Below are 12,335 nucleotides of genomic sequence, written 5' to 3' on the forward strand. Positions count from 1 at the left end.
CAGGATGGTGTGTGGCTTGGAGGGGAACTTGTAGGTGGTGATGTTCCCATGCGTCTGCTGCCCTTGTCCTTCTAAGTGGTAGAGGTCGCGGGTTTGGAAGGTGCTGTTGAAGGAGCTTTGGCGAGTTGCTGCAGTGCATCTTGTAGATGGTACACACTGCAGCCACAGTCCGCCGGTGGTGGAGGGAGTGAATGTTGACGGTGGTGGATATTGTGCCAATCAAGCGGGCTGCTACTGTTGTAGGAACATTAGGAACAGGAGTAGGCCGTTAAGCCCCTCGAGGCTGCTCCACCATTCAATTAGATCATGGTTGATCTGCACCTCAACTCCCTTTATCTGCACTAGTTCCGTATCCCTTGATACACTTACCTAACAAAAATCTATCTGTCTCACTCTTGAAAGCTCCAATTGTCCCAGCACCCACACCCTTTTGGGGAGAGAATTCTAGATTTCCACTAACTTTTGTGTGGAAAAAGTGCTTTCTGATTTAACTCCTAAATGATCTAACTCTAATTTCAATATTATGTCCCCTCGTTCTTGATTCCCCCACCAGAGGAAATAGTTTCTCAATATCTACCTTGTCAAAACCTTTCAACATTTTAAACACCTCAATCAGATCACCCCTCAATCTTCTATACTCAAGAGTATACAAGCCAAGTTTATGCAACCTGCCCTCATAATTTAACCCTCTAAGCCCCGATATCATTCTGGTGATTCTGCGCTGCACCCCTTCCAAGGGCAATATATCCTTTCCAAGGTGCCGTGCCCAAAATGCAACACAATTCTCCAGAAGGAAGAGTCGTCCATCTGGAGTATTGCGTCCAGACAAGGGTTGCTGGTTCCTGTGGAACCACACCCAAGCATGGTTTCAGCGGTGATCGGGTGGGGGAGAAAATTGAAATTGAGAATTAATGGGCCGTTCAGGACTGGTCAGTATATTACTGCACTTTGATCCATAATTTATGGGATATTTGTTAATGCTGAGAATAATTGAGATTTATATGTAAAGAAAATACTTCTGTTTCTAGAGCTGAAAAATTGAACATTAAAGACCAAGCTTTTGAAGAATTTGAGGTGGAAGAAAAGGAAGGGTTGATTTTGGAAAATGACTACCTGAGCCCAACAGTGACTGTCCATAAACTGGTGAGATTATTAGTCCAGGCCTCTGGATTATTAGTCCAGTAACATAACCACTATTCTGCTGTTCCCAGTTATAGTATACCATGATAGTATGGGACAGGCCTAATGGACCAGCGGGTCTTTTCCTGTCCATCATTTTTGTATGTTTGTAGATCCCTTCATCAAAGAAAAAGGGTGGCTAAAGTGAACATTGGTCCCTTAGAGGATGGGACCGGGAAACTAGTGGTGGGGAACATGGAGATGGCAAAGACACTGAACAAAGCCACCCTTTTTCTTTTTATATAGCTGTAGAAACTCTTGCTATCTGTTTTTATATTTTTTGCTAGTTTACTTTCATAATCTATCTTCCCTTTCTTAATTAATCTTTTAGTTATTGTTTGCTGGCTTTTAAATGCTTCCCAATCTTCTATCCTCCCACTAGATTTGGCTACTTTATATGCCCTTGTTTTCAGTCGAATACTATCCTTTATTACTTTACTAAGCCACGGATGGCTGTCTTTTCTTTTACTCCCCTTTTTCCTCAGTGGAATATATTTATCTTGAAAGATATGAAATATCTCCTTGAATGTAGACCACTGCTCTTGTACTGTCTTACACTTTAATCTGTTTTCCCAGTCCACTTTAGTCAATTCTACTCTCATGCCTTCATAGTCTCCTTTATTTAAGCTTAGTACGCTGGTTTGAGATCCAACTCTCTCACCCTCAAACTGAATTTGGAATTCAACCATATTATGGTCACTCATTCCAAGGGGATCCTTTACTAGGACATTTTTTATTAATCCTGTCTCATTACACAGGACCAGATCTAAGATTGCCTGCCCCCTGGTTGGTTCAGTTACATACTGCTCAAGGAACCCGTCCCTAATACACTCCATGAACTCTTCCTCAATGCTGCCATGCCCAATTTGATTAGTCCAGTCAATATGAAAGTTAAAATCCCCCATGATTATAGCTGTTCCCTTATTACAAGCCCTAACTATTTCCTGATTTATACTCCGACCAACAGAGTTGCAACTGTTAGGAGGCCTATAGACTACGCCCACTAGTGACTTTTTCCCCTTATTATTCCTTATCTCCACCCAAACTGTTTCACTATCCTGATCCTTTGACCCAGTATCTTTATAGTAGAGGACACTAAAAATATCCCAACACTGGACAAACAGGGGGCAATGGGGGGGGAGCTAAACACGATAAAATCACTAAGGAGATGGTACTCGGTAAAATAATGGGACTTAAGGCGGATAAATCCCCCGGACCTGATGGCCCACATCCTAGGGTCTTGAGAGAAGTGGCGGTAGGGATTGTGGATGCATTGGTGATCATTTTCCAGAACTCCCTGGACTCGGGAAAGGTCCCGGCAGATTGGAAAACTGCTAATGTAACACCCTTATTTAAGAAGGGAAGTAGACAAAAAACTGGAAACTATAGACCAGTTAGCCTAACATCTGTGGTTGGCAAAATGTTGGAGTCCATTATTAAGGAAACATTAACAGAGCATTTGGATAAACAAAATTTAATAGGACAGAGTCAGCATGGTTTTATGAAGGGGAAGTCATGTTTGACAAATTTGCTCGAATTCTTTGAGGATATAACGTACAGGGTGGATAAAGGGGAACCAGTGGATGTAGTGTATTTGGACTTCCAAAAGGCATTTGACAAGGTTCCACACAAAAGATTACTGATCAAGATAAAAAATCACGGGATTGGGGGTAATATACTGGCATGGGTGGAAGATTGGCTATCTAACAGAAAACAGAGTTGGGATAAATGGTTCGTTCTCGGGCTGGCAATCAGTAACTAGTGGTGTTCCGCAGGGGTCAGTGCTGGGACCCCAACTCCTTACAATCTATATTAACGATTTGGAGGAAGGGACCGAGTGCAACATATCCAAGTTTGCCGACGATACAAAGATGGGAGGGAAAGCAGTGAGTGAGGAGGACATAAAAAACCTGCAAAAGGACATAGACAGGCTAAGTGAGTGGGCAGAGATTTGGCAGATGCAATATAATGTTGGAAAGTGTGAGGTTATGCACTTTGGCAGAAAAAATCAAAGAGCAAGTTATTATCTAAATGGAGAGAAACTGCAAAGTGCTACAGTACAAAGGGATCTGGGGGTCCTGGTGCATGAAACACAAAAAGTTAGTATGCAGGTGCAGCAGGTGATCAGGAAGGGGGATGGAGTATAAAAACAGGGAAGTCTTGCTGCAGTTATACAGGGTATTGGTGAGGCCACACCTGGAATACTGCGTGCAGTTTTGGTTTCCATATTTAAGAAAAGATGTACTTGCTCTCGAGGCGGTTCAGAGAAGGTTCACTCGGTTGATTCCAGAGATGAGGGGGCTGACGTATGAGGAAAGGTTGAGTAGGTTGGGACTCTACTCATTGGAGTTCAGAAGAATGAGAGGCGATCTTATCGAAACACATAAGATTGTGAGGGGGCTTGATCGGGTGGATGCGGGGAGGATGTTTCCACTGATGGGTGAGACTAGAACTAGGGGGCATAATCTTAGAATAAGGGGCTGCCCTTTCAAAACTGAGATGAGGAGAAACTTCTTCACTCAGAGGGTAGTAAATCTATGGCATTTGCTACCCCAGAGAGCTGTGGAAGCTGCGACATTAAATAAATTTAAAATGGAGATAGACATTTTCCTAGCAGATAAGGGAATTAGGGGTTACGGGGAGAGGGCAGGGAAGTGGACATGAGTCTAGATTCAGATCAGCCATGGAGCAGGCCCGAGGGGCCGTATGGCCTACTCCTGCTCCTATTTCTTATGTTCGGAGCAGCACGGGGCCAGGAGCTGCCAACCATGATGGTAGGGACGTCCCATGAGTAGAGCGACGCTGGAACCCGAAGAATCGTTCGTGAGGAGTAACATTGGTGGATGTAGAAAGGAGAGACCTGATAGAATGCAACGCGTTAGGGAGCATAGTTTCCCACTGCTGGTCTGATAGGTTGTGTGACCTCAGTGCAAGACGAACAGCGTTCCAAATGATAGCGTTGTATCTCTCAACCTGTCCGTTTCCAATAGGATGATACGGTGTCGTTTTACTTGTGGCGATTCCCCGTTGGGAAAGATAACTTTTGAGTTCGCTTGACATGAAGGAGGGACCCCGATCAGAGTGGATGAAATTGGCCATACCGCAAAGGGAAAAGACCTGATCGAGGCATTTGATCACTGTGGAAGTAAGCATATTGGGACAGAGGAAAGCAAAGGGAAAGCGTGAATATTCGTCCACCATAGTAAGCAAGTAGGTGTTTCGCGTTGAGGAAGGCAGTGGCCCTTTAAAGTCAATGCTGAGTTGCTGCATAGGCTGTGTAGCGTGTATGAGCGAGCCATCCGACGGACGGAAGAATTGCGGTTTTAATTCCGCGCAAATTCTACAAGTGGAGCATGTTCTTTTCGCGTCTTCCGTAGAAAATGGGAGATTTTTAGATCGCACAAAGTGTAACGTACGGGTAATGCCAGGATGGCATAAGTCAGTATGAAGATCCGCAAGAGTCAAAGTTGACATGGAAGAGCAGAATGCACGCATGAGGGTATCCAGGGCCACATTCTCTTTGCCGGGTCGATAATGTATGGTGTATCCAAAGGCGGCCAATTCCATCCACCAGAGCTGTATTTTGTTATTCTTGACCTTAGTGCATTTCCGGTTATCCAGCATAAAGGCCACAGAGCGCTGATCGGTTATGAGTGTGAAATGGCGACGAGTGAGAAAATGACTCCATTTACGTACTGCTTCGACGATGGCCATAGCCTCCTTCTCGACAGGAGGATAATGGAGCTCGCTACCCTGCAAAGTTCTGGACAGAAATGCAGTGGGTCAACCGCCTTGATCAAGGTAGCTGAGATCGCCACCTCCGATGCATCGCACTCGACCACGAAAGGAAGATTTTCATCGATGGAACGAAGCGTGGCTTTTTCCAGTTGCTGCTTGAGGAGGTCGAAAGCTGAAATAGCCACTGCCTCCAACGGAAATGGCTTCGTGTGAAGCAGGGGCTGGATCTTGTCAGAAAAGTGGGGTATCCACTTTGCACAATAGGCGAACATGCCGAGGGCCCGACGAAGAGAGCCGAGATTCGTAGGGGGAGGGAGCTCCTGAAGCGGATGAAGTCGTTCCAGATCCAGTTTGATGACACCATTGCCCACCCAGTAGCCAAGGATGTTGACTGATGGTACGATACCAGTGATTCCATACCTTAGCAGTTGTAGGTGAATTCGGGTCCAGGTCAAGACGGGCGGGTCTGAGTAGTTTCTCCATGATGGATTGATTACTACGTCTGGTTCCCTTCTACACATTAGAGTCGTAGCCGTCTGTTCCCAAAATCACTTAGATCGTGGAGCAAGTTTTAGTTGATTAAATTGACGTAAGAAAACTACTAGGCACTTGGTCTAAGCATTAAACAAAGCTTTAATCAACTGTTTTACAACATAGAGGTCTAGTTGTGTCCTTCACTAGTTCCTATTAAGAATGTCCTGCGCAAGCTGGGCCTGTGCCAGAGTATTTATACTCTCCCTGGACAGCGCCACCTGCAGGCCGCTCAGTTGATTCATGTCAGTTGTGTTACTGTGTTTTACTAAATTATGCTGTTTCTATGCATTATCAGGTGAATCAAAGAACAAAAACAGGGGCTGAAGTTATGGAGGAGACCATGGTAAGTGCTAGCATAGCCTGAAACTATTATATTTCTTGGCTCTGGGTCTGACCAAATTCAACAGACTTGGCAGACTGTTAAATACATCATTCAACCAAAAAAACCTACAGTGCGTTGCTGGTGTTTAAACAAGATAGAGTTCACCAAGGAAACTGATCTATATTTTTCATCTAAAATAAAATATATTTCTATGAAAGTCTCAGTTTAAGTGAACGGGGGTGAAAGAAGTAAAGTTTGCGTTCTGCCTTGGGATTTTGGGAACCTAAAGCTGCTACGATCGCAGAATTTATAAAATCTGATGTGATCTTTCTTATCCAGATTATTGCCCAGGTCAAAATAAAACTGCTGATGCACAGTTATTTGTTAGAGAATGTCCAGTTTAAGCCGTATCGATGGATGTGTGAAAGAATGGTGAGAAAAGACCATCAGCCCCTCAGTGATCACTCTGTCCCACAATTGAGTAAATTAACCATTGAGTTTGTTTAACTTCTGATTCTCTCTCTTTCTAACTTACAGATAATAGCTTTAAGATAGGAATGTGTTTTATGTGAATATTCTTTTTACTTACTGGCAGGAATAAACATCGCCCTTTCAGAATATTTTGATACCAAGAAAGAGGTTGGTCATGATTTAGCAGAAAGGAGATGTACTTGATAAGTGCTTCACAGATTATTAAGACTAATTTCTACAAATTATGTGAATTTTATTTACAGTTTGCCAGCTTCGAAATTCTATGTTTTCCTGTGTAGAAAGTAAGACTGGTCACTTAGACCGTGGCTTGTGTAGCCCCGTGTAAGTAAATGCAGTAATGTGCATCTGTAAGCCACATTGGTGTGTGAACTGTCACACAATGTGGTTATAACTTTTTACTTACTTGCTAGCGCTCCTGGTGACTTCTCTACTAAGTTCTGCAGTGGTTAATTAACTTGCATGAAACAAATTGTAGAAGAAATGAAACAAGCTTGTTGTAGATAAGAGAGTAAGGGTATACTTTTCATCTTCACTGTCTAGGTGATAATCTGGCGTAGCAGATCTCCAATTCCCCCCCGCCCCCCATTGTAGAACTCGTCTGATTTTTGTTCCATTGATTTCTTCAACGCTACCTGGTAGATTATTCCAAACATTTGAGTAAAGACATTCTTCCTTTAATCGGCTTCAAATGTTCTTTTCACTAAGTTAAGTTTATGCCCAATGATTCTAGTTCCCCAGCCTAATTTGAAGTGATATTCTGGGTTTACTTTATCTATATCATTTATATACCATGATGATGAGGTTTCCTTTCTTTCTGGTTTCGAGAGACTGAGCTTCTCTAACCTTTCTCATAGTTCATCCCCTTTAGACTTAGGGTCAGTCTTTTTGCTATTCTGTGCTCCCCAGTGCATATACATGTTTTAGTGGCCACATTCTCTTCTGTCCTTTCAGGTTATTATTGTCTTCAGAAAGTGAAATGAGAGGTCTGATTGTGTGATAATGTGGACACAGTCTGTTATGTGACCTTTCTGAAGAGAACTGTAGACTTCTGAGATGCAGTATCCACTTTGGTCTATCAAACTGCATCTCTCATTACCTAACCTAGATTGAAAAATTTCCACGTTGAGTTGTAGGCTTTAACTAAGGTAAAATAAATCCTTCCGAAAATTCTCATATATTTTGTTCTTGGATTAACTTCTCAGACATGGTAAATGAATGTGCCCATTAAGGAGGTAAATGCTGAACAGTGAGCTGCTAGATCCTCGTAACTGGGAGGAATTTTAAAGTGGAGGTACGGGTGGAGGATTAAAACCGGCAAAAATGCGAGCTCGTCAGGAAGCCGGCTCCAACCCGCCGACTTCCGCATTTCACACCAGCATGTTAGGCTGCCTGCGTACAAATCCTGCACTAGTTCAGATACCTGTACTTCCGTGGGAGAAGTTAGAGAGATAGTTGGATTTTCACACGATGAATCGTACTTCACAAGTGAGCAAGAGAAGATGGTGGACTCGGGGACAGCAGTGGAGAGTCCGCGTCGGAGGGCGCAAGACTCTTCAAGCTCTGCTCAGCTGGACACAGATGCTGTACCTGGAGGACAACCTCCGGTTCTCTGCCACGCACAAGTGTTAGAGTCATAGAGTTATACAGCACGGATAGAGGCCCTTCGGCCCATCGTGTCCGCGCCGGCCATCAAGCCCTGTCTAATCTAATCCCATATTCCAGCATTTGGTCCGTAGCCTTGTATGCTATGGCATTTCAAGTGCTCATCCAAATGCTTCTTAAATGTTGTGAGGGTTCCTGCCTCCACAACCCTTTCAGGCAGTGAGTTCCAGACTCCAACCACCCTCTGGGTGAAAAAGTTCTTTCTCAAATCCCCTCTAAACCTCCCGCCCTTTACCTTGAATCTATGCCCCCTAGTTATTGACCCTTCTACTAAGGGAAAAAGCTCCTCAGTATCCATCCTATCTATGCCCCTCATAATTTTGTACACCTCAATCATGTCCCCCCTCAGCCTCCTCTGCTCCAAGGAAAACAAACCCAATCTGCCCAGTCTCTCTTCATAGCTGAAGCGCTCCAGCCCTGGTAACATCCTGGTGAACCTCCTCTGCACCCTCTCTAACGCGATCACATCCTTCCTGTAGTGTGGCGACCAGAACTGCACACAGTATTCCAGCTGTGGCCTAACCAGTGTTTTATACAGCTCCATCATAACCTCCTTGCTCTTATATTCAATGCCTCGGCTAATGAAGGCAAGTATCCCATATGCCTTTTTTACCACCTTATCCACCTGTTCCGCCGCCTTCAGGGATCTGTGTACTTGCACACCCAGATCCCTCTGACCCTCCGTCTTGCCTAGGGTCTTTCCATTCATTGTGTATTCCCTTGCCTTGTTAGTCCCCCCAAAGTGCATCACCTCGCACTTTTCCGGGTTAAATTCCATTTGCCACTGTTCCGCCCATCTGACCAACCCATCTATATCGTCCTGCAGACTGAGGCTACCCTCCTCGCTATTTACCACCCTACCAATTTTTGTATCATCCGCGAACTTACTGATCATACCTTTTACATTCATATCCAAGTCATTAATGTAGACCACAAACAGCAAGGGACCCAGCACCGATCCCTGTGGTACCCCACTGGCCACAGGCTTCCAGTCACAAAAACAACCTTCGACCATCACCCTCTGCCTTCTGCCACTAAGCCAGTTTTGTATCCAATGTGCCAAGGCACCCTGGATTCCATGGGCTCTTACCTTCTTGACCAGTCTCCTGTGCGGGACTTTATCGAAGGCCTTACTGAAATCCATGTATACCACATCCACTGCGTTACCCTCATCCACACACCTAGTCACCCCCTCAAAAAATTCAATCAAATTAGTCAGACATGATCTTCCCTTGACAAAGCCATGTTGACTATCCCTGATTAATCCTTGTCTCTCCAAGTGGAGACAAATTTTGTCCCTCAGAATTTTTTCCAATAATTTTCCTACCACTGATGTTAGGCTCACTGGCCTGTAGTTCCCCGGTTTTTCCCTACTACCCTTCTTGAATAATGGTACTACATTAGCGGTTCTCCAGTCCTCTGGCACATCCCCTGTGGCCAGAGAGGTCCTGAATATATGTGTTAGAGCCCCCGCAATCTCTTCCTTTGCCTCACATAGCAGCCTGGGATACATTTCATCCGGGCCTGGGGATTTACCCATTTTTAGGCCAGCTAAAACCGCCAATACCTCCTCCCTCTCGATGTTAATATGTTCGAGCATATCACAGTCCCCCCGCCCTATTTCTATGTCTACATCGTCCTTCTCCATAGTGAAAACAGATGCAAAAAATTCATTTAGAACCCCTCCTACATCTTCCGGCTCCACACACAGATTGCCACTTTTGTCCCTAATGGGCCCTATTTTTTCCCGAGTTATCCTCTTATCCTTAATATACTTATAAAACATCTTAGGATTTTCCTTTATTTTGCTCGCCAGTGTTATTTCATGGCCCCTCCTTGATCTCCTAATTTCTTTTTTAAGTATCCCCCTGCACTTTTTGTACTCCTCTAGGGCTTCCTCTGCCTTTAGCCTTTTGTATCTACCAAAAGCCCTCCTTTTTTTCCTAATCCATTCTCGTATATCCCCTGACATCCACGGTTCCCTGTGGTTTTTGGAACCACCCTTGACCTTTACGGGAACATGTTGCCATTGTATGACCTCAATCGCCCTTCTGAAAGCCTCCCATTGCTCCGATGCGGATTTTCCTACAAGTAGCTGATCCCAGTCCATTTTGGCCAGATCCTGCCTTATCCTATTAAAATCGGCCGTCCCCCAATTTAGAACCTTTATTTCCGGCCCATCCCTGTCCTTTTCCATGACCACCTTAAATCTTACCATATTATGGTCACTATCACCAAAGTGCTCACCTACTAGCACTTTTTCCACTTGGCCGGCCACATTCCCTAGAATTAGGTCCAGTACCGCCCCCTCTCTTGTAGGACTTTCTACATGCTGGCTCAAAAAGCTCTCCTGGATGCACTTTAAGAATTCTACACCCTCTGAGCCTTTCACACTCTGACTATCCCAGTTAACATTGGGGAAGTTGAAATCCCCCATTATTATTACCCTATTATTTGCACATTTCTCTGAGATTTGCCTACATATCTGTTCCTCTATCTCCCCCTGACTGTTTGGAGGCCTATAGTACACTCCCAGCAAAGTGCTTGCCCCCTTTTTGTTTTTAAGCTCCACCCATATGGCCTCATTAGAGGAACCTGCTAATATATCATCCCTCCTTACTGCAGTAATTGACTCCTTAATTAATATTGCGACACCCCCTCCTCTTATACCTCCCCCTCTGTCTCGCCTGAAGATTCTGTACCCCGAAATATTGAGCTGCCAGTCTTGCCCCTCCCTCAACCATGTCTCCGTGATAGCAACAATATCATACTCCCATGTGTTTATCAACACCTTCAGTTCATCCACCTTATTTGCAAGACTCCTTGCATTAAAATAGATGCCATCCAGCCTTGCCCTTATATATTTGCCCTGTCTACCAAGCTGACTTGTTTTTTTCTCTATAATTGGCAGCACATCACCCCCTATTTCAGCTCCCCTCTGTATCCCATCCCCTGCCAAGTTAGTTTAAACCCCCCCCCCCAACAGTGCTAGCAAACCTCCCCACAAGGATATTTGTCCCGCTCTGGTTCAGGTGCAACCCGTCCGACTTGTACAAGTCCCAACTTTCCCAGAAGCAGGCCCAGTGATCCAGGAAAGTAAAACCCTCCCCCCTACACCAACTCTTTAGCCACGCATTCATCTGCTCTATCCTCCCATTCCTATACTTACTAGTGTAAGAAGTCACACAACACCAGGTTATAGTCCAACAGCTTTATTTGAAATCACAAGCTTTCGGAGCGCTGCTCCTTCTTCAGGTGAAGTGGAGAAATGCATAAAGACACAGCTTATATAGTCAGAGAATCATGTCAGATGTTTACAGGTAACCTTTCCAACTGCCATTTATCACACCTCGGCAGAGAGATAATCACAGCAGTCAAAGGTGTGAATGGTGTCCAAACAGGTCAGTCAGGGAAACATTACATCAAAGAACAATGAGGTGGGGTCAAATATTGCAGATGCTGGGGTCTGTATGAAAAACAAAAAAACAGACAAAAAACATCTTTTTTGGCTGGAAATCACAGCAGGTCCAGCCGCATCTGTGTAAAGAGAACAAGCCAATGTCGACTCGAGTCTGGATGACCCTGCATCAGGTGGGGTTAAGGTGGGGTTACATGTAGCGTGACATGAACCCAAGATCTCGGTTGAGGCCGTCCTCATGGGTGCGGAACTTGGCTATCAGTTTCTGCTCGACGATTTTGCGTTGTCGTGTGTCTCGAAGGCCACCTTGGAGAATGCTTACCCGAAGATCGGAGGCTGAATGTCCTTGACTGCTGAAGTGTTCCCCGACTGGGAGGGAACACTCCTGCCTGGTGATTGTTGCGCGGTGTCCGTTCATCCGTTGTCGCAGTGTCTGCATGGTCTCGCCGATGTACCATGCTCTGGGGCATCCTTTCCTGCAACGTATGAGGTAGACAACGTTGGCTGAGTCACATGAGTATGTACCATGTACCTGGTGGGTGGTGTCCTCACGTGTGATGATGGTATCTGTGTTGATGATCTGGCATGTCTTGCAGAGGTTGCTCTGGCAGGGTTGTGTGGTGTCGTGGTCGCTGTTCCCCTGAAAGCTGGGTAATTTGCTGCGAACGATGGTCTGTTTGAGGTTAGGCGGCTGTTTGAAAGCGAGTAGTGGAGGCGTGGGGATGGCCTTAGCGAGGTGTTCGTCGTTATCGATGACATGTTGAAGGCTGCGAAGAACATGGCGTAGTTTCTCCGCTCCGGGGAAGTACTGGACGACGAAGGGTACTCTGTTGGTTGTGTCCCGTGTTTGTCTTCTGAGGAGGTCTATGCGATTTTTCGCTGTGGCCCGTCGGAACTGTCGATCGACGAGTCGAGCGTCATATCCCGTTCTTACAAGGGCGTCTTTCAGTCTCTGTAGGTGTCCATCGCGTTCCTCCTCGTCTGAGCAGA

General features: G+C 45.2%; 1 protein-coding gene across 10 annotated transcripts in view; it reads left to right on the top strand.

Annotated features, from left to right (window-relative positions):
* LOC147101864 (uncharacterized) overlaps positions 1-12,335 on the top strand; it is a 57,539-nt gene that overhangs the window by 12,188 nt on the left and 33,016 nt on the right. For all 10 annotated transcript variants that reach the window (XM_085965866.1, XM_085965867.1, XM_085965865.1 and 7 more), the window contains 2 exons: positions 1,029-1,143; positions 5,747-5,794. In XM_085965866.1, coding sequence (XP_085821992.1) covers positions 1,029-1,143; positions 5,747-5,794 — 163 coding nt within the window. The remainder of the gene's footprint in view (positions 1-1,028; positions 1,144-5,746; positions 5,795-12,335) is intronic.

This window comes from Somniosus microcephalus, chromosome 23 (assembly GCF_052327205.1).
Source record: "Somniosus microcephalus isolate GS21.2 chromosome 23, FLI_Smic_1.0, whole genome shotgun sequence".
NCBI classification, from domain to species: Eukaryota; Metazoa; Chordata; class Chondrichthyes; order Squaliformes; family Somniosidae; genus Somniosus; species Somniosus microcephalus.